Below are 23947 nucleotides of genomic sequence, written 5' to 3'. Positions count from 1 at the left end.
GCAATAGTCCAGAAGATCTCAACACAAATGAACACCAATGGGAAATTGTTGAATAGTGTCTTTGACAGTGCTCTCCAACACTTTCATCAAAACAATAAATGAAAAAATATATTTTTCCAGGAACAGCTTTATGCCTCCAGCAAAGGCTCACTACCAAAGTACAGTGAAACTGCTCTGGTAGCACATGGCGTAGCCTTTACATTGTTTTTTCCTTCAATTTGTATTGTGCCTTTATGTGCGAGTGCACATAGTCAAAGTTAAGTAAAAAATATGCTGATTTGGCTTTTAATATCTCCTGCAGCAGTGTCTGCCAAGGGTTGTAATCTTATTATGAAACCATATTAAAGAGCACACATTTTGACCTTCACATTAGAGTCACCACTGATACTGGCAAGCCTATAGCCATTGTGTGTCTGCATATTGCAGAATCACAATGGCTAGCATGTGCTCATATAGGTATGTTATCCCTACAAAGCCACTCTCATTATTCCGTGCCCCTGATATTTCAGAACCGCGGACAGCTCCCATATTAATCTTGAACTGTGTATTGCCTGTTCCCCACACATTCCTGCCCCTAATGACAGTTTTATCATAACTTATTATTGCTGCCCCAACCCTGAGCTGAAATTATGTAAATGTTGTATGTTTGGTGGGGGAAACATCTTTATGTTTTGCTCAATGGTCGCTCAAGCAGGAATCTAATTCTGCTCACCGACAGCCTAAATGAATCGTCTTGTTACGGTTTGAATAATGGCCTAAGCAATGGGAGACGGGGTCGGGCTAACTGAAGGTTGAGAAGGAGAGACCCACTTAGTTAGATGCCGCCTTATCGGATTGTACCCCCGCCTCATTCATTACCTTCCATCACTTCCCTCATTTGCAATGAGCAATATCATTACAGGATGATTTGCCTCAAACGTGGGGTTGAAGTAACATCTCCAGGCAGGAATAACTGCTCCAAGATTTGTAATTTGGGGTGCAATATAGGCCAGTAATAAAGCTTCAAATTTACTCTGAGACACACACACACCCACCCTGCTCTCTTTGTTTTCCCTTTGTCTTTTTCACTTTTTCACACACACACCTACACACACACACACACACACACACACACACACACGCACACACACAGCGAGGCAATAACACAGAGAACACCACTTTAGCTTTAATAGGATTTTCTTGAATGCACATCTTAATTGGCCATAAAAGCTTCACAGATGTCCAAAAAGTATCTACTCCTATCTACATTTCTGTCTGTGTTGCTATCAATTTGTCCATTTCTGACGCTTTGTCTTTCTCTCTCTTTCTGTCTCTTGAATTCTCTCCCCTTCTCATTTGCAGTCAGCAACATCAGACTCCAGCCATATTGTTCATTAAGGTAGTTAAGTTAGCAGCCTCACAAGCAGCAAGCCTGATTTCCAATTACACTCCATTTTTCTTCCTATGAGAACATCTTTAGCTTTAGGAAGTTTGTGCTGCTGTTAGTGCCGGACTTAATTTATGTGAGTTTACAACTTTCCAAAGCCCCACCAAGATTATAAATCCACCATGATTGATATCTATACAGAAAATGGGTCTATACATTAGAAAATTTCTTCCTTCCACTCAATGCACATGACAGTCCATAAAGTCTAAAAGTAGACTCAGATAAAACAAAATAGGCACTGGTTTTGAGTACTCTTAATTCAATCTCAATTTGACAACTCACGCTGGCTTAGCAACAGCATCTGAATCCCTCAACCACTCCTGCCACCATGTGGTAAAGCACCAGTGGGCACGTCTAGCGTCTTACTGGTGATGGAATCCCATCCTCCGTAATTAGATAAATGTCCCCTAACCACCCTTTCAGTGCACACTAACATGACTAAGTATATGAGTCCTAATAAATTAGCAGCTTGTGAAAATGAAATTAAAAGGATCACGGACCTATTTTGAAAACTAAGCCTCCACCCCTACGATCCATCACTCATGTAGCATGAATTAAGCACACCCAGGGAGCAAAATAAATTCAGAGAAGAATATAAAGTATAACTTGTGATATGCGTTTATGGTTGACATTTAGAGTCTCACACTTCATTTTCTGTCTGGAAATGTCACACAAAGAATATAGACGTTCCTAAATCCGTGCCCTTTGCTGTAAAGCAGATGCTAAAAAACACAGGTGTCTTTTAGGGATAAATTGAGGAAAGACAAAGAAGAAAACAACATGATCGTAATCAGTGGGTAACAATGGGTCCCTGACAGGAAAACAAACCAGAGATAAAAAAGAACGTTTGCAGCTGCAGGGTTCAGCTGCTAACGCTAATGATGAACCTGTACAGTTGCCTTTAGGATCGTAATTACTATTGCAAACAGCCTCACTGCTTCATGTTTTCCACAAGGTTTGTGTAATGGGTGATGGGGTTCGATAGCACTGGGTGTGAGTCACAGACAACAAACAGAGGGATATAAAAAGAAAGACAGCCTTCTTGAGAGTAAACACACCACACCTGCAAACTGGTCAGAGTTGGAGTTGGAGGAACATTTCTCCCTTCGCCTGTATGGTCATTGATTATGAGACTGCTGAATATCGACAACACAGCCTGCAGGCAGGGACAGATGGGCCGGTGCTGCTGGAGCACACCGACAGCACCGAGTCTATCTCTGCTGTTGGGGCCAGCTGATCCCAGATGGCTGGCTGGACAGGGGACAATGAATTATGAGTGATGCAAAACCACTGGGTAAGTGCACTGGAGCATTTTTCATGGTTTGTGTAGCTGTATGGCTAAGGGAATGGCTTCTCGGTGCAGGACAAAGTAACAGAAATAAACAAGTATGTAGCAACAGCAGAAGACAAAGAATTATTAAATTACTGAAACAGCATTTCAAGTTGTGTTGGAGTATTTTTGGTTTTTATGTTTGCTTGTTACAGTCTGTTATCGTCTTCTTCTTGTTTTTAAGGTCTGTCTCAGACACACTGTTCTCTTAAAATAAACAAAGAGTGGCATTTCACCTTTCTTGGCACACACACAAACATACACGCACGCACACAGCTTTCTCCATCTCTACTGAACTGGAGGCAACTTCTTATTCTGTACTTATGTCTGTATATTTAGGGGAGTGGAGCTGGAGTGCTTCTCCTTGGCTCTAGGTCAGGGGTTTTGTCCGCCAGGGACTCTGGCTTCTACCAACTTCTCAGTGCTCTAATGGGGCATCGAGGGAGAGGGGGTGTCAGCCGGGATCGTCTACCTCCTGTGGAAAGCTTAATTGGGTATAAAGAGGTAGCCCTCTCTGCGCCCTCCACCTCAGGGTAAATCATATGATATGTTTAAGGAAAGGCTCTAGACGTGGTGTGCAGGTTAAAGCTTTCTTTGCCTGGAAGGGAAAGACAGCATCTGCCTGAGCCTTTGTATTCTTAGATGTGTGCAGGACATTACCCTCAGCTGAACAGTTTTCATTTTTTCTGATGACCACAGTGGTTCACTTAGTGCTCTGTTGGAATTGCCTGTGTTTCAGGAGAAAACTGCCCTTTACATTGATTAATGGGCCAGACTGTCACTTCTCTGCAGCTCTCGTCAATTTCTTCTTAAAACTGATAAATCAAGTCAGAAGCTATTGAATGCTCTGTAGCATGGGGGCATTTACGGTGGTAGAAATGAACATGAAACCTCTCAAAGAAAAAAAAACATTTTGAATACAAAGGTGGATAATTCACCGTGCAGGTCAATATTATTGAACAATATACTTTTTTTTTTTTTTTACCTTTCTTTTATTAGTGATCAAAGAAAGGCTGGCAACACAGGTACAGTGGGGGTTGGTTCAGCATTGAAGGAACTGTTAATGTGTGCCAATACACTAAAAGCCATGGGGCCTTTTCTAGGTGATGGATGGTCACTACTAAATTAGTGAGCATGACAGCTCTAGTGCTGCACTATAGGTCAAAGGAAAGCTGTGGTAGTGATGAAGGTAGCGATGGATAGGCTGAGGTACAAGTGAAAGACAGTGGGTTAGAAATTGAGTGCCAATGGCAGGCAGTTAGCTTCAAGTCATAAACGAACAAAATATCCAAAACATGCTGATAGCAATACTTGTGCTTCACATGTAGAAAAAAAATGTTGGAATAGATGTTTCTGACATTAAAAAAACTTGATAAAACTAGATTTCCGGAATAAGTTACCTACTCTATTAAAACAGATACAAACATGTTGTCTCGCTCAGAAAAAGTGCAGATATATAAACCAAAGATACACATAGCAGAGAACCATGTTACGAAATACATAGTTGGATCATTTTGATGATATTTATCCACTAATGATATAGTATATTCCATTTATCCATTCTATTACCAATAAAGTATTGGTCAGGGTTGGACCATGCATAAGCCCATGACTGATGGCTAATCAATATCAAGCGGCACAGGTCTTATTGAACAAATGGCTATAGATAGAGAAACATCTGGAAATGCTAAGCCTTCTGAAAGCTCTGGTAATGGAAGACAGCAACACATTCACAAGAAAACTGGTGAGCACAAATACATGTCTGTAGTGAAAGTTGGAGTATACTGTGCACATCTTTAAAAACCTGACCTGTCAAAATCCCAACACGCAAAGCAATAAAACTATTAAACCACGCAGATCTGTCCCGAAGACCCACGTAATGCTGGTGAGGTGGAGCACAGTGGGGAGGGTCAGTGTTTGACAGCAAATGTCAGATCTGGTGTGAACATGTCAGGTAGGAGTGAAACAAGCCCTGTCAGGTCCTCACTCACACTCCAGCCTAGAGCGCTGTGTCAGCTATCTTGCTATTGATTCGTACGCTTCTTTGGGGAATTTTGCTTCATCCATTGTCACAGGAACAGCAAAACCAATTGAAAAGAGAAATCAGATGTATAAATAAGCAATGTTCTGCATGAGGGCGCCCAGGAATGACACACTGACATAGTCACCTTGACATAAACCTGCAGCCCCCCTCCCAGAGCAATCAGTGCTGACCAGTGCTGTAAAGCCTTTACACAATGACACACTCACATCCCCTAATGACTCTATATGTGCTTTTAAGTAGATAGAGTCCGTGTCTTTCACTGTCATCAGTAGAAGATTCTTTTTTTTTTCAAAGTGGAAGAGAGATTTCTCCATCGATTTTTATTGCTACTATAAAATTATAAGACAAGTTTTAAATCTGCCGTTAAAGGGATCATTAAAGACTGTAATAGCTATGCTTGATACTGTCCTGTCATTCGTAATTATTACTATCACAGGATATCTTAAGAGTGTGTATAGTACTGTGCCACAAGACTGTCTGACCTGCTCTTTGTGATTGACTATAAAGATCTAAAAAGTAAATATTTAAGCAAACTAATATTTGATATGTGAGGGTGGGTATGATGAGGTCAAATTATGCTCTTTGTCTGCTCCTTCATAGGTTTGGACAAAAGAAGACTGATCAAAGAATGAAATGTACCATTTATTTATTCATCCTAGAGTTGGCAATATGCACTTTTAGGATATTTAAGCAACTTGTGTGTAGAGGGCAAGAAAACATCTCTATTTTGTTATTCATTTCACTCTGTGGGTAAATTACACTTTATCACAGTTCATAAATAACTGTCTCTTGCAATTGCATTTTTCATCTCTCTGGCATGATAAGCAGAAGACTCTTTTTCTAAAGCAGCCACACTCACAAAATCACACAAATGAAGCATTAAAGGGGATTGTCTAAAATGGGCACAGCTCACACAGTCATCTTACTACTGTTAAGTGAGAGTTGAGTGCTTCTCTTCTCTTTTCTATGCTTTGCTTCCTGCTGTTGCTGGGTCAGGAAACATGAGCTTAGCCCCTTAGCTTCTCCCTCAGACATGCAAAGAATGGTCATGTCAGCAGACACTAAGGGCAGTTTTCACTATGGTCCACTTATTCACCATGCAAAGATGTTTACTGTGCAGCTGCACAGAAGCTGAAAATCATTTTGCGGTGTGATTTGCAATGCACAGAGGGCCTTTGGAAAGTAACAGGAAAGCTCATTCTGCAGTGTAGTTTAGTTCCATCATAGTTCTACTTCCAATGAGAAGTAGGTAAAGATGAGCCACCCCATGGGTCTCTTCTGCCCACCTCCACTCAGCACACTCATCATCAAATACAGCTCTGATCAAGTGATTGCATGAGTGGTAAATGGGTGGAAGCCTAAGAGGGATGGGACACGCTTTCTTTTGCTTTTACAACTCCGGGCGGTCAGGAAAAAGAAGAAGAAGGGTGAGGACGAGGTAAAAGATACTTTGAAAGACAGTTCACTGACAGCAAGATTAATCACCCAACACAGAGAGGTCTGGGGCAGTGTAGCCATTTGATATGGAACTCTGTACCCCCTCCACACCTGGCCACAATCCATATGAGTCCTGTAGATTTCAGCACCCATTAGCAGCAGCCTTGGCAAATGATACTGTCCCTCACATCCCGTCCCTGCCAGCATCTACTCTAGATAATAAAATACCGCATAACAGACAAAAAGAAAAAGGACCTGTCAAAGATTGTGAAGGGCAGTTATATGGTAATCTGGGATATGTGTGTGTAACTGTGTGTGTATTAGCGTTGTGCAATTTATAAGCACAGTAGAGGTAAGTGGGCAGGTTGAAGACCTCTTCACCACTGTTGTTCATATGGAAATGAGCAATAATGAAGTCAACACTGTCAACTTCACATCTCTCTGTATTGTCACAGTGATAAAGGGCACTAGAGGCAATTAATTTCAGTCAAAATAGTGAATACAGAAGGCCGGGGAAAGGATGTCACAGCACTTCACACAGTTTCACAACAGGCCTCTTTAAACACTAATAACTACCTATTTACACATTAATTTATGTAATTTATGAAAAAAGGAAAACCAGGGCTACACCCCCCCCCCCCCCCACCCACCCTCTTTTTCCCCTGTTCGGTTGAAATATGCAAAAGCACTCTTTGTCCAAAAGAGTGCAATCCATTGCATGCATGGTGCGACACATAATGTGTAGATGTGATGTATTATGCAGCTCAGTCAACACTGTTGGACATAAATTTATTTCTTCCTTCATCTTTGGGGTAACTGTGGCTCAGGTAGAGCAGGTCATATACTAATTGGAAGGTTGGTGGTTTGATCCCAGGCTGCTACAGTCTGCATGCAAAAGTATTCTTGGGCAAGCTTCTGAACCCCGAGTTTATCCAGGAGGGAATATTAGATAGAAAGCACTTATACACAAAAAAGGAGTAGAAAGGTGCTACAGAAAATCAGTCCTCTTACCAATTTAAAGGAACATCTTCTAAAACAACTTAATCTTTTTGTCTTTGAACAAAGCTAATGCAGTGGAATGCAACAGCACATTGAAGTCGCAACAGCATATTGATTGAAAACATGAACATGACATGAATACATCACCGGTGCTCTTATTTCAGAAATGACTGATCTGACGTCATATAAACCCGTTTAACTGTGGCAAAACACAATCAAACGTTTAAATATCAGATGTTAATTATATTATAATGCATCTGAAAGGCTGCCAATAAAATACATAACTCTGTAATTTGCTACAGTACATTGGTGCATTTTCATCACCTCAGCTCAGTCAGTAAACTCAAAAGTATATCTTTAAAAATTACAGAAAGAACATACGTAAACATAACATTAGCCAAAACGTGTTTTTATTTAAGTTACTGACTTTTATACAAAATTCCCTCTTGGTCTCACAACAAGTAAACTCTATCCAGAGACACACAGAGAGAAGCTTCCATACTGTGAGAACTAACTTTAAAAGGTAATATAATTGTGGCATTAATTATAGCTTCTGTTTACCTTCAGAATATATTTTTGCACAGAGCGGTGCACAGCTGCGGATTTTATCACCAACCGCTTAAATCCGAATCGATTCTTTCACAGTCCGTATAAACCGGAGAAACAATTACACACAGCATTATCTCTTTTAGTGTACATACAAGTATGAGAGTGTTATATCAAGAACACATCTCAGAAGTCATCTCTTGATGAAGGCTGTTGGCTAATGAGGCTAATAATGTGAGTGAATCTTGAACAAACAAAAGAACAAGCTGGTACCTGTATTACACAGGTCAGAAATTCTCAAATAATGATCATTAACTTGCTATTAAAGCCTTCAGGCATAAAAAACCTGTGACTAATACTAATGTTATAGCACTAAAATGATCGTGAAGGATATATCAATACATCGTTTTGAATTGCTGCTACTCGTGGGGCACTGTAACCTTCAAGCTATGCCTCCTGCAATCAACTCCATGCAGCCGATAAAAGTGAATGTCGAGTACACAGCTGCACTTTTGTGCAGCAAAGCCTGAAGGTGTGACAGACACAGGCAATAAAACTGCGCAAAGAAAAGCAAGATGGTAGAGGAAGCTCGGTTTCCCCTTACCTTTACTCGAAGAAACTTGACATTAATATGACAGGGAGAGATGTAGAGTGGGGGGAGTGCATCATATGGATTCAAGGAGAGGGAAGCAGGGAAAGAAAAAGAACAAGGTAGAAAAGCTGACACTTGACATCAGTCAAGTGAATGTAGTTGGTGGTTCTATCACCATCAGTACCATCATTATCACCACGAAGCTGTCTCTACAAACAAATGTGTACTTAAAGTATGCGCAGGTGTGTGAGAATATTTACTGTGAGCATATCTGGACTCTTGTGTCTGACTGCATGCGGAAAGATTCCCTTTTCTTCGATGCTGCGGCCTAGCTGTGTACGTTTAACCCCCCACACACTTGGCTCTGCCATAGGTCTTCTCATCCAGGCAATCACATGACAAAGGCCAACGTCCTCTCAGCATCCTTGAGTGCCTGTGATGGGCACCCAGCCAGTGACTGATCACCCGCTCGTTCCCTCTTGTCAGCACTTTCGCTCATCCAACTCGTCATCAGTGCTCCGGGGTAATAAAACCAATGTCAACCTGCTCCTTGTGAAGTTCACATGGAGAGATAAGGGGAAAAAACCTTCCACTGGCTTTTTGTTCCAAATTAATTTCCCGCAGTCTTTGTGTACACCGTTTCCTGGGTGGCATTTAGTGCTGACAGAATGCTAATCTGATGTTTTCCTGCCTGATTTAAGTGTTCATTAGGAAATTCTGCAGTTTTAAAGCCATTTTCCATTTGACTTTTATAGTCAAGTGTGTGTTTCTAAATGGAAATAACTGATCAGGTGAGGCTGTTCTAGAGCAACAGGGACACCTCTTTCGTTAATTAAAGCTGCATGGGGCTGCTGTAAACATCAGGAAAATAGGGCTGTATATCAGGCTTATTACCTAGATATGATCATCAGCATGGGGACTTTGTCCAGGGAAATCTCTTTTAGTCCGTCAAACAAAGGCTTTGCTCCCCCTAAGGCCACCTGTTCTATGTACACACATCATGAGATCCAGAAGAAATTGTAGTCATAGAGAAGGTTAACAGCAAGAGAAATGGAGCAAAAGTTTTGGTAGATCTGCTATAACTCCAACTGGGACTTGGAATGTGCCTTTTTTAATTTCTGCCTATTTACTATTATATAAAAAGTGGAACATTCCCTTTGTACAGTAAAGAATCCTATCTCCCAATGTCCCCTAACAGTTTTTACCCAAATCATTACTTGGAATTGCAACAGACAGCAGTATGTTGGAAGCAAGAGGACCTGTAGGGATTATGAGGGTACAGGTGGGACAACATTAAGAGGAGATAAGGGAAAAACAGAAATATTCTTCCCTAAAACCACAATAGATGCTAAGGCAGTCTTACAGACCGTTATCAGGCCATCATCATAGCTTGGTTATCGTCCCACTGAATGGAAAGGTGGACCGAGACCATCTCAGCACTGTTTACTAGAATGTAGGCATGCAGGCAAACATTTTCTGATTAGTGAGCTTACATTCATAATGACTTGACAACCTAAAAATGTGATAGAGGAACTTTTTGTCACAATAATAACTGAATTTTTACTATAAATGAATTCAATATATAAAATATGCTTATTTTTTTGGAAAAATATACACCTTCTAATTAAATTAACTTTTAGAAACATTATGGAAAATTCAATTACAAAGTCTACTGTTACATGCAATATGTGTTGTCTCAATTGGAAGTGCTTCCAAGCAAGCCACTGCGGTTGTTTTCCACTCTCAGCCATGATATATAACATCCAGTTAAGTCTTCAATGTTAGACTCGATATGAGCAAATACACTAAACACATTATATTTGTGGTAGAATACTATTAAAAATTACTGTATAACACTGAAATCCTTTTTACATACTGAAATAATGGATCAGATGCATCTTTCAGCTGTGGTTTATTGATGTGGTTGGAAATTTTATTGTAAAGAAAAATATATAACACTGTCCACAGAAGGAGTTGTTTTTTTTTTATGATTTTTGGTGTACACCGTTTTTCAGCTCCAACATTTCCAACAAGTTGTGATCTTTTTTTTTTTTTTCTTTTTTTTTAATAAAAGTCTATTAAAATCAGCAAAATCATTGTGCTACTCCACTATATATAGGCAATGAGGGCAGCTTCTACAGGTGGATCCAAATCCCTAAATATTGCAATTTTCACTCAGAAAGAGCCTTAAAAATGGAGACAGGAAGCCTTCATCCTGCTCGCTTTTTCCTCATCGATTGTCTGCATGTCTGTGCCATTGTGCCTCACGGTGGCAGAAGCTAAAGTGATGGAGACAAAAGGCAGTTTGAGTATTAATTCAGCACTCACGTCTTCTTTCAGGATCTTTTCACATGCAAAGCACCGGGCTGCGCATTGGGCAGAAGGGGACGCTGACAATTACAGCCTCACATTGAGCCACCGTCAGAGACTCACTCTTCAGCCTGATTGACAAATGAAAGAGCTGAAATAGCTTCCATTTAAAATGGCCACTTGCCAGAATAGGGGGATCATCTCCAATATCTTGTCTCAAATGGGAAAGGGAAACGATGAGCGTGCATAGGAAATTGAGCTCACAATTCAGTACTTTACAAAGGCCATTCAGGCTACATGCACAGAAGACCCAGTGGTACTGCAGAGGCTTTAAAGCTCAAATTCAATGGAACATCAATTAAGACAGAGCAGCGACTTTAAGAGAGGATTTGCATCCAACTGTTCTTTCCCGCAAAACCAAAACATTTTCATACTTTTCCAACTCACCCACCCCCTGACAGATGCACAGATGAACATATACAAGGAGTGCATGTGGAACATAAACATACACTGATGAGTGAAAATTGCCTTTTCTATATGCCTGGAAATCCCTGAAATCCCTGCATGTGATTTCAGCAGGAACAAATAAGATGCTCATTGTCCCAAAAAGCACGTAGGCAGGCACATGGATTTCCAATCATGGGTGATGCTCAATTTGTCTGCCAGTCCTTCAATACATCTCCACAACTGAGTTCAGAATCCAAATCAACAGTTTGTAGAGACGGATGCCTATTGAGCTCCTCATCAAAAGTGAAACTGGAACGACATGACTCCTGTGTGAGTGAGAAATGACAATGTTTTCCTGTTGTGGCAGTGTTATATTTTACTGACCTTGAAAACGTTAATATCCTGTCATTACTGCATGCAACTATGCTAGATCCAAAAGAATAAAGCAAAAAAGCCAAGAGGAGTTTTCAATAGGCTGGACATTCAATGTAATCTAAACCAAAATCATAAAACGATAGCTGTGACTACATAGGAAACAAGGAAGCATGTGATTTTTGTAGTTTGTCTGCTTTCTTGATCATGACATTAAATTTAAAGACCACCCTTTGCAAGAATGCAATAATGTCTTCACACTGACTTAACAAATTCAACAACCTTGATGGGAAAAACTAGTAAAACAATGAGAAGCACACATGAACAAAAGCACATGAGAAATGCAATATGGCAAGAAAGAGTCTCACTGCTGAGTGCATGAGATGCAGGTAGCCGGAGCACAAACAACACAGGTATATAAAGAACAAGTACTTGTGTCTGAGAGCACAAACAGCTGCAGGGGAGTTCTGCGTGCTGCTGTAGGAGCACAAACAGGTTCTTTAATGGAGAGCGGGATGTGAGGAGAAATTCATTTGTGAGATGACACTCTCCCGTAGCCCCACAGCACAAACCCCATGAGAGGGATGTTTCAGCTCGGAGAATCAGGAGGGCGGGGGGGGGGGGGGGGGGGGGGGGGGGGAAAGCAGTGGGGTCGTGCATGTATGTATGTATGCATGTATGTATGTGTGTGTGCAGGTGTGTGAGAGAGGGCCAAACTTGAGGTATGAGGTGAAAAGATACAAAGGTGCCTGTGTCATGTCTCTGTGGAAATCAATAAAGTCTGCTGTATGCACAGCACACCATATCACGCGTGCATACAAGTGTACACACATTCGCAACTGGGGAGAAATAATGTATGAAGGAGCTGCATGTGAAAAATATGTGCAGCTACACTGGTATTGTACCATCTGGTACTATATTGCCAATTATATTTTATTTAAAACTCCTATAGGAGCCTAATAAAGAAAAGACAGGAATATGATTTTTTCTCTCTCAAATGTGTCCACTGGAATGTTTCTGAATGAAATCATTAAGCCACAAGCTGAGTCATACTGTATGAATATTCAAGTGAAACACGTAGTGCTGCTTGAAGGATGTTCAAAATTAGATTAACAAATGCCTTAAACAAGGTTTCCCAACATTTAGTTAAAATGCCTGTGAGGTTGCTGATGTATGCGTGGCTGGTAATGGTTATAATTAGTCAGCATATTTTATGATGACATTACAGCTTCAGCCATTTCTGTTTATCTTGCTTAAAGTGCCGGAAATGGCTTGCACACACTTGGCAAAGCATGTGATATTAAAGTTTTTTGTAGTCTCATCATAGTTCACCTCTGCGCCTCTGTGGTATTTTATCTTTTGTTGCCTTAGAGGAAGTGTGACCTGAGCTAAATCTTACCTTCCCCTTGGACTAACTTTGTTACAGATCCATTCTTAATGGTAGGGAGCTGAGGTTCAAGATAAAGTCACACTTCATACGTGAGAAGCTATAGCAGAGGGTGTGAAATACAGAGAGCACTACTTCTAAGCTCAGAATATCAAATTTCAAGCCTGCGAGCAAAATATATTGCCAAAAATATGCTGGTTGTGTACAAAAACACCTTCCTTTCATTCACAGACACACAGCTCGATGGCAAAAAGAGAAAAGAATGATAATAAAACAAATGCCCAAATCTCCCACAGCAGATTTTTCATCATTAAATGATGGCCTGAGGGTGGAGGGAGTGTGATGAGGAAACACTGGCTTCTGCTCTGCTCTGTAATTAAATGGTGGCCGAATGAAGTGAGAGGCAGGGAGATGATAAGCACAGGGCTCTGTGCCCCAGGACAGAGGAAATGTGTCAGATGCTCCCAACAATATGGTTATCTGTGACCGAAAATGCTGTTTTGCAAAAAGAAAGATGGCAGACAGATTGCCGCCATTTCCTAATGGAACACTGGAGGCTCTTACACAGAAGTGCAAAAAAAAAAGGCATATTTACATGAAAAACAGAAAAAAAAACCCTCCGTCAACAATATATGATTTTAAATCCTCTCAATAAGACAATCAATAATAACATCAGATACATTTGGTTCAATTTTTACTCCCCGGGAAGCATAAAAGCAAAGACTTTGTTTTTCTGAACACAATTATTGCCATGTATCATTCTTAATGTTGCAACAGATTAAAAACACATGAATGTGAATGCACTAAAGACAAAAAAAAACATGGGATAGAAAGTGCAAAGGAAAATAACGCACGGCCACAGCACCACAATTTCAGATGACAAGACTGGGATCGGTTCGCTGAAATCAGTATGGACAGAGTTCAGAGGGAAAAAAGAGCACTGGTGTCTTTGACAAAGCTTTTTAATATGTCTTAATGGAATGAATAGTGTCACTAAACTGTATTGTTTTAAAAAACATTCTATCACAAGAATTTCATTATATTAAATGCCAAGCGTTCAATCCTTCCTCTTCCTCCAATAACGCCATACTCTCTCTTGAGAAAGAAAAATGAAACAGTGGTGGTGAAACGAGGATTTTTCATCTAAATACAATTACTGAGCATTTTGCAAAGTGCTGTGAAAAGCAATCAGGAATTACTCTTGAAACTTGGCTAGGAGAGAAACAGACCTGGTTTTTAATGTCTGGGTATTTTATTCTGACTTTTTCATTGCTAAAAAGCTTTTCCTGCCCTTTGCCAAGCAGAGTGTTGTATCGCTGCCAGTCAGGTTTAGAATTCTTTTGATGGGATTGAAGATGAACACAGTCATCCCTGAAAAAATGGCTGTGACTCCAAGAAGTCACGTGACTGATGCTGAAACTGGCGGCTTCATTTTTTTGGCGTTAGCCTCAAATTAAATCAGACATCAGAAACGACCTTCAAATATCTGCAAAGCCAATATGCTGACTAGGATGCATCGGAGAAAAAGGCCAGTGATCAAGATTTATGGAGTGAGGCTACTCTGTGCGTCAAGAGTGATACATGTCTCATCAACGGTGAAATGAAATGTCAAATTAGTTTGTGTATGCAGGACAACTGTTTCAGCTCATCTACGCGGATGCTCTAACAGTAAACAAGATACAGAAACAAAACGACCAAAAACTGCAGTCAAATGAGATCCAGAGTGAGAGAAAGGAAGGAAAGAATGAGTGTCAAATAGGGTGCTTATAGCGCAGAACACTAATAAGGAGAGCGTCAGCAGGACAGTGGCAGCAGATCCATTCTCCTCCAGGCTTCATCTTGGCAGTACCTATTATAAACTTCCTCTGCCGTCTCGCACAATTGGTTCTGTAATTTAAAAAGGTCAGCATGGCTCCTGTGTAATTCAGTACTCTCATGGTGCTGTATTAACCACATATTTAATCACCCTCGGGGTGGTGTGCAAGCTGAATATTGAATGTAAAGGGAAAGAGTGGGACCCACAATACACCACAGGGTCTGGCTCTCTCACCTGACAGAAAGCACTCATGGCGCAGTTTAACCATGAACTTTGCTTAGTGTTTCAATTTTTTAATAGAAAAGCATTGGAAACCTGAATGTTTTAAGAAAAAATAGAAGGTCTCTGCAGGAAAGTTTGTTTCTAGTCACACAATGGATGAGTAAATTGAATCAGTATCTGTTGCACTTTGAGTGTAACAGATGTAATATCGTTTGTTATGGATTTCATTTGTCTAGAGAATCACATCAAAGAGCAGATTCACCAAAAACCGCTGTATGAAGAAAAGAAAATTCTCCTTTATGGGACATGCAGAGCCACACATACTATATATTGAATGTTTGCTACAGTACAATGTTAAAAAATCAATATAAAGAAGAAATTTAAAGTCAAACTGCCGATAAAACAGAGAAAAGCCTGTATCTGTATCTGCAGTAAATGGACTACACTAGATTCAAACCCTGGCCTGTACAAAAACTTTACGCCATATGGTTGCCTGATCAACCAAAACTGTAACTTTATTCAGTTGATATATAAGATACCCTGGAAATGGATTTGGCCTTTAACATGTCAAAGCTGTACCGTTAAAATTGTATTCTGTAGGTAATATTAAATAATAAAAGAAAAAAACCTACATCAATGTCTGAAGCCATATTTGACACAAATATATTTGCTTGTATGGTTATATCACACATTTTGCAATGGCCAACTGTGAGGTTACTAAAATTATCCTCCAACCCTTTCACCAGACACAGACAAGCTCATTATTTGTAACGTATGCAAAAAAACCCTCCAGATCATGTTCAGCAACAACTTTGTGTGAATTTGTGCTCGCTGAAACATCTGTGGATGGCAGCTACAGTACAGTAAAGATTACAGCATGTTTACACAAGTCAACTTTCTGTTGCATGCCAGTCAAATGTAACTTTTTTCATTAAAAAAATAACTTTATCCATTAACTGTATCGGTCTTTGAACACTTTCAAAACATGAGTGCCCTATACTCAGTCCTCCAACTGAATGCAACTCAGATCACAGATGGAGGACTGAAGATCATGCTAACAAGCTGTTCAAGCTATGCAGTCTGAAACAGTCGAGATCTGGGAACGTGAGATACACTGACACCCACCACCATGATATCCTCATCCACAGTGTTACAAAGAGTACTTCTTCCTGCACTGGCCCCGAACAATGTCACTGAGTGCAAATTACTAGCTGTAGAATCTTTTAGAGCAAACAAAATTTTTTTATGGTGTCCTAAAAGCCCTTGGTATAGCACTCTGATGCCATCAGATTGTTAAGCAAAAATGTTTCGATTCAATCTTAATATAGCTCCTACTGCTGCCAGTCAGAGATCGTGCTCCAAGAGTGTGATTGAAAGCATTTCTGCCAAGGTAGCGATCCCTCATACACACACACGCACACGCACGGACACCATCACATCGGAGACCAGGGAGCTGCATACTGCCCTCTGCTTGACAAGTAAATTGCTTCCTAGATAGTGCTGGCGAAAGAAAATACAAAGAGAAGAAGGTGGTGGCGTGAGCATGGTTAAAGAAAATGAATGAGAGGTGAAAGGCAATAGAAAGAAGCAGAGTAGCCAGAATGAGAAGGTAACAGCAAGCAGTGAATGTGAAATGCTCTGCTAAGCAGGACTGCAAGGGCCTGTTGTCTTGCTGGATGAGAGCTGGGTGGAAAAAAGAGAAATCAGCATGGTGGAACTGAAATGACTGTCAATTGCGGTGACAAAAGCACATAGTGTGGGTGGTTCACTTATCTCAAACAGGGAGACATTTCAGTAAAATGTCACAGGTTAGAAAATCAGTCATGTAAAAACAACCATATCTTAAAGTCTTAAAGCAAACAAGACATGGAACAATTTTGATTATTTATCTCATAAACAGATAAGAAAAGAAATCTGTAAAAGTCAACAGACCAACTTTCAGATATTGATGACAGAAGCCAGTGAAGTATTCATTTAGCAATCTGTGGGTTATTTCAATCTATTTCCCACTGTAAAAAATGAAATAAAAAATAAAAAATCAATTTTTAATAACTTGCAATTTTCAAAGGATGTGAAATCCTTTGGTGACCTTGTGAACTTGAACTTTTTATCAGAAACTACAGAGTAATTCACTTACTCAGTCAAAACTAAGACTTGAAAAAGTTCACCTCCAAATCGCATACACTACAAAAACAACTCCTAATACTTGAATTCATGTGCTTTCCAACCATGCAGCTTCATGGCATCCATTTCCATGCAAGAAGATCCTGCAAATGTAACATGTTGCTGGTCTAGTACTTTTGTCCATATAGTGCATGTATTCAATATATGTACATATATGTTGTCAGGGATCTTCAAAATAACGTCATCAAACATGTAGAGGACTCCTAAAGAAGTTGATAATAATGATCAGCGGAAGGATAAAGTGTTAGTAACATCTACAGTATACTTTGGACACATATAATGAACATAACTGAATGGTGGCTGGATGTGCAGCCCCCACCACAGCTGGTTTTTCTTTAATTCCTATGATTCCTATGACTCTGCTTTATTTCATGTACTTTACTTGTACATCAAATTCCCAAACAAGTTCAAGAAAAATTGTTTAAAACAAGATCATCTTACTGGCATAACTTTAGAATCTCTATATCTGTTTTACTGTCCATCTAAGGTTTCTGTGTATTTTGTGTCTTTGTAACCCTTCCATTCTGTATTGTATTGTTTTACAAACCCAAGAAGAGGGAAGAGGTGGGTAAGGTGTAAGTTATTTTCATACTGACAAGCAAAAGTAAGTTCATAGCAGTGCAAAATTAAAATTTTCTGAATATTAGTGTGCTCAAGCCACGGAGGGCCGTTACAAAGTAGTGTACTTCTTTATTTTGTTGTTTGGAAAATCAGGGACTTTTCTAAATATTCCACAGGTACAAGTACCTTTCAGTGAATCAGGAACAGTTGTGCAAATAACTTGAGGTTTAGAGCTGCAAACGCTTTTACTTGTTGTAAAAAATGTCACCAAGAAAATTACTTTGTGCCAAAAAAAAGTTGGCAAAAAAAAAGTTATCTTAGCTCCAAATGATTCAGGATTTAAGTCCCATGTCAACAGTAAGTCACTAAAGCTACAAGAGCGGTGTCAAGCATACAATAAGTCAGACAGCCGTTGACTGACAGACAGACACAGACAAACCATGACGATGGAGGCAGACCATGAAGTCTTGATCACTGATGAGCTGACAAGCACGTGCTGAGAAACATGTCATGTCTTACCTGGGATTAAAGGAACCTCTTGACCCCAAGCCAGCCTGAGGAGGACCATAATGAAGAGGGGCGTGGCCCCTGACCATGTGCCACGCATAATGATGCTCACTGTCCTGGCATCACTTAAGGTCAAACTGAAAAAACAGATTAAAAACAAACAGTTAAACATCGGTTATATAGCTGGGAATTCTCTCACACATGTAAATACCAACCGGAAAGAAAAAAAAAGTTGTGTAATGCATAAAATTTCCTACTTCTTACTTTCAAGAATCATAATACACAACGCAGCTCTCACATCTAAATGACTCACAATCTTTTAATGAGTTCCTTCACGTTGTAATTCAGTGTCATTCCATAATTTTTTGTCAGAAGAGAGTTCAGTCTTGCTAACAATGCCAAGAAGGCTACAAATCAACTTTCCTTGTTGCAAAACTCTGACCTAGCATCTTATTTTGTTCACAACACAACAGAAGTCGGTGTCAAATTGATTTCAGACGCGGGAGCCAAGATGTCAGAGTTTAGTGGTGTGTGTGTGTGTCTGAGAGAGAGAGAGAGAGAATGCTGCCCTACTGAAATCACCTGCACATAGTGACAAGGACCGTCTGTGGCATGGAAATAAATTGGAGGATTCTCCAGATCAGCCATCTGTGGAACAACCTGGTCACCCTTGTTTGATTACATCCAGCAGGCCAGGCAGCCTTGACTGCTTCGTTTCTTGGTCTTTCAGACTTCCCTCCCTGCGCTGTGAGGCAGTATGATTTTCTCTTTACAGCCTTTTTTCCAGGCATGACATACTCCTTGAGTTGGATATGCTTCAACAAAAACATGATGGACATGCTTTATCAAATATTTCAAGGCACCACAGCAGTGACTGAGTCTCTACAAGCATTGGATCATTTATAATGATGATTTACATTACCATTCCACAACAACCAGTGGAATTCAACATATGTTGCAATGACAGTGAATTTGGCACTGCTATGAAAACTTTCTGGTTTCATATTACTTAATTCTTCCAGACTTGCATGTCTTTTAATAACGCACTAAATGGACCATGTATTTGCCACTTATCATGGAAGCTTTTATGTCATTCTTTTCCTCACAGCTGCATCGATTTAGTCTTGCACCTCTTTTATTTCCTGGCTTTTGAATGAGATAAGTCACTGAAAAGTCTCTCTGTTAGATCTCAACGTTGGGGTTGCACCAACATGTGTTTTCATTACTTTATTCCTTCAGTGTCACAGCAAACTCTAAGAATTATTTGTTGTATTTGCACATTTGTTTCCATATGACAATCATTTTCCTGCCTAAATGTCTTATAAAGTCCCAGTTGTTGCATTCACTACTCATGGCCATGTGAATCCATACCATACTAACAGTTTCCTTGAAGACTAGCAGGCTAGCATCCCCCATTATTGTTGATAATTGTGTCAGATAAACACTGCATCTTCCTCTTGCAGGCAATCCGATAAATACCCAATTACCAGTAAGGAGATGGCTGTGACAAGTCAGCATCAGAGGTCTTTGGTTTGGGAATGGCATTGGGAGGACCCCCTCAACCCTCCATCAAGTAGGGAGCTGGATTCATAATTCAACTCATCACAGTATTCCATTTGATTGATGAATGGACAAATTGGAGATAAAAGAAGATTTATTTGAGCCCTACCTCCTGGAAACTACAAACACACATAAGGATGCATCACAGTCCAATCATTGACTATTGCTCAGGACTCATTATTAAACCTGCTTCCATCAAAGGGAATGCACATGTTTCGCTAGACTTGTTTCAGCGCCTTCGACTTTGTTCACTACAGATTCAGTTCGGGAGGAATGAAAGGACTTTATTGTCTCTTTTTATCTGACTCAATGACTGCTGAATGGATTCAAGCCAATTAATCAGGCACTGACAAGCAGCATTGCTGCTGGCTCAGTGACCAACTCCAACAAAAGACGGGAACCATCAGCAGAACAGTCGCTGCCCACAAATTGATTTCTGTAGGCCTACAAAACCGAGGCAATGCCAACTCAACAGGAATCACAACCTGTGGGTGAAATATTATCGAACATTAAGGAACAAAGACATATGTTTTTCTCAACTTGCAAGTATTTCGTGATGAATTAAGAAAACACAAAATCCATGTGAACTATCCATGAACCTGGAAATTCTCAGGTGAAATGTTTAAATACAGGACTGGCAAATAACTTTCGGGAAAGCTAAGTGGAGACCTCTGGTTATAAGAATGAACTTCATTTTACCTCTGACTGGGACTTCTACTTTTCATTGCTTAATCCTTTTTTTTCTTTCATCTTCTACTTCTGATACTAACTGCACACTAACCAACAGTAAAGCAGCTTGGGAAGCAAAAGCACCGAGGGACAGCATTGGGGATGTATTGGCTGAAAAGGCTGAAACTGCCGTTGTCGAGTGCAATCAGCATAACAACAGACAAATAAGCTGACAATTACTAAAGGCAGTTATTTGCCAATGTTTGTTTATTGTAATGCATCAGTTTTATGCTTATGTTTAAAGATAGTGTAATAAAAAGCCGAAAGACTTCAAGATTTCAAAGAATCAGCCCAACTGGTATGACATAAACAAATACAATAAATGCAAAACATAAAGTTAAACTGTGACATAAATGCATGGTATCATTTTGCAATAACTATTTGAAAGATTAAATTGCAAAGACTTCTTGTAAAGTACTGGTTTGAGTGTACAAGCAGAAATTAGTTTTCTGTTCGCATTTTCTCTTCAACACTTGTTGATCACGTGATATAGTTTGGGAAATGTCACTAACCATAAAGATGCCCCATTCCACACTTTTTTAGCTCATGGATCACTTTATGCCAACTACCATAATTTCATCCATTCTTAGAGATTAGATGACATAAAGCACAAAAACATTAACACAAAAACATTGTGGTTGATGGTTCGATCTCTGGCTGCTCTAGTCTGTATGTCAAGTATCCTTGGGCAAAGCACTAACACCAGTGCATTCATTGGCATCTGAATTTGTGTGAATGTTAGATAGAAAGCATTTGAGAACAGAAAAAAGTGCTTGTATGAATGGCATGTTGTATAAAGCACTTTGAGTACTCAGGTAGAGTATTTAATTTAATAGTTAATATTTAAATCTGACGTTTTCTTGTTATTTTCTATCCAGAATAAAGTTTAATGCTAAATACTCTACCGACGTGCTTCTTTACCGTCTTTCTTACAAACAAACACTGCTGATATGCTCACGCTGTTTTAAATATCTGGTCACAATTTGTCCCCAGTTTGAAGAGAACCTAAAATTTCAAATACTGACAAGCAATATTATCTTGGTGACTTTGATCAGAAAGCTCTTAGTCTTTAACCACAGGGTTAGCAGTTCCATTATAGACCCTGGCCTCTCCAGTATTAATGAGTATTTCTATTTGCCACTGACCCTACTTCTGAAATGCATCCGATGCCCTTCACAGCCTCATCTTAGCTGAGTGTGAGTGGAATATTGCTGAAAGTTAGCCAAATAAAACTGGATATTTTCCAACATTAAGGTATTTTTAGGATTAAATCGGTACCTTTGTTTCTTCCGTGTTCCTTTGCCTTGCAGGACCAGAAAGATGATAGTCACATGCAGGTTTGTTTTTTAGAACACAGCAATAACAATTACCCACCACTGGGACAAAAATATCCACAGGGTTTGTTAACTCAGACTGCTATAGCTTCAGCAGTTAGAAATAAAATAGATAGAAATGCCTTTTTGCATGAAATATTGACTGTAGATGTCATTTATTTCTGAAATGTATTCCTCACTATTTAAAGAAATCATATTTTCTTTTCTTTTATCACTTTCTCTGAATATTTTGGCACACCTGGAAATGGTCAAACAGTAGGTCAAACAGTATTATAAGTATTAAATAAATCTTATATTATAAAAGTTCTGTGCTTTTTCCTGCTCAATAATAAAAAAAACTGCTTTAGCGATTCATTGACTACATTTTTTCTTAGATTCAGATTCCAGAGTTAAGGATTAGTGCGCCATGTGCTATATATATCTATAAAAGACTTGAATCATATGTACAGTAACTGGTACAACAATAGCAACCCAAACAAAAGCGCATGGGAATCACACTTTAATGAACAATGAGCTTCAGTTCATAGCAGTCCATTTCTGATTTGGTGAAATGTGCATAAACTGATAAAACCTACTGTATCGGAACAGGTTACAATGAATGAGTGAAAAAAGAATACATTTACAGTACATGTGCAGTGTTCATCAATACCATTAAGGGGATTTGCTGCTTCTGTACATACACCTGCAAATCTCATTAGGTGTGGTTTATCATGCTGTGCCATGTCAGCACTGTATTTTGATGAATAGTCCCTGTGCCTCTCATGCACTCCGTTCTCTGTGTCACCATGTCTTCTCCTTTCTCATAAAAATGCCAACACTGGATTAAGGATCTCACATTCACATTATGCTCCTTCACTTCATTACAATAAAAGGATTAACCTGCCTGGGTGGTGGAAAGTGATCGGTAGGGAGGGTGGATGACACGTGGCTGACCTGTCCTTCCTTCTTTGTGTAAATCATATCTCTCATGCTCCTCCAAGACCTACTACCAATCTTCCACACTGCTGTGGGAACCACAGTGCAGACAGTGGCAACATTCAGGGACGAGAAACAAATCTGCAGCCATTAAGATGCCCTGCAGTTGACTTACATAACAGCATATGCTCCATCCATTCCACCGGGAGAGACCCGTCTTCACTGTCCCACTTTCTGTTCATTGCTACTGTATGTCATGTAGTGAATGATCATTTGGATTTGTTTTAATGGTGGAAGCTACTAGCCTAGATGGAGGTTTTTATTCTGGTATAGAAAAATTAGACAATAAGCAGATCCAATTTAATAAGCATCTCTTTGTCTAGAACCGGGAAGTTGATGCAGATAGAAGAAAAAATAAAACTCAAATCACAGCTGAAGCCACTCCAGTATCTCTCCGGAGATGAGCTTGGTAACTTGGCTTCCTTATAGTGACCTGTCTTCTCATGAATGTGATCTTTAAAAAATTAAAAGCTTATTATTTCCTGGAGTGAGAAGCCAAGCGCATGGCCCCCAGCCCCTTCACTAGTGATGATGGATTAGTCCTTAGCCTGCACTATGGACCTGTCCCCACTGACTGCACAGCGAGTGACGCCACAGGCCTAAGTGCCTGCTATCAAGATGCCATCTTTGACAACTCTTAATTTATTTGAATAAAGGCTCCACCATTTCTTTAAAGGACAATTCCATTATTTCAGGATACAGATGGGTGGTTCTTTGATTTTTTCGAAGTAGTATTACCATAAAAACATCCAATCCTATTTAGTCCTATTACTCCATGTGGAGTTTTTTTTAAAAGCTGGGCAAAGTGCTTCTTTCTGTAAACAGAAAACATACATTTGTTTTCTAATATCAATAAAACAGGCCTTTAGTTAATACAAACTTAACTTTATTCCTTTTGAGTGACTTTAGACCATGATTGGGAGATTGCAAAAGCTGTTACTCGGTGAGAAATGTCTCTCAGTGAAACAGTATTATTGAAGTCAGAGAGCACCAGGGAGCTATAGGTTCTGTGCTCAGGTTCAGTGTCCACAAGCTTAAAGTAGCCGAGGTTTTCGCATTATGGGCCCGTTCTTATGTGTCTGAACCATTTTCCCAGGGTCAGCATCATTTGGACGACTTACAGCGCAATTTGTCTGCAGTGATTGGGTCTGCCTGGGTTTGAACAAAAG

The 23947-nt window shown here is 39.8% G+C and overlaps 1 protein-coding gene across 3 annotated transcripts in view; it reads right to left on the bottom strand.

Moving 5' to 3' along the window:
* robo1 (roundabout, axon guidance receptor, homolog 1 (Drosophila)) overlaps positions 1–23947 on the bottom strand; it is a 221124-nt gene that overhangs the window by 178604 nt on the left and 18573 nt on the right. For all 3 annotated transcript variants that reach the window (XM_085429417.1, XM_085429416.1, XM_085429419.1), the window contains exon 2: positions 18193–18317. In XM_085429417.1, the coding sequence (XP_085285543.1) occupies positions 18193–18280 (88 nt within the window). In that variant the 5' untranslated portion in view covers positions 18281–18317. The remainder of the gene's footprint in view (positions 1–18192; positions 18318–23947) is intronic.

Source organism: Rhamphochromis longiceps, linkage group LG14, assembly GCF_057381845.1.
Source record: "Rhamphochromis longiceps isolate RC_006_pf linkage group LG14, R_longiceps_female_GT1.1, whole genome shotgun sequence".
Taxonomy (NCBI): domain Eukaryota; kingdom Metazoa; phylum Chordata; class Actinopteri; order Cichliformes; family Cichlidae; genus Rhamphochromis; species Rhamphochromis longiceps.
The sequence above is the reverse complement of the archived record's forward strand: the minus strand, read 5'-3'. Positions and strand labels throughout refer to the sequence as shown.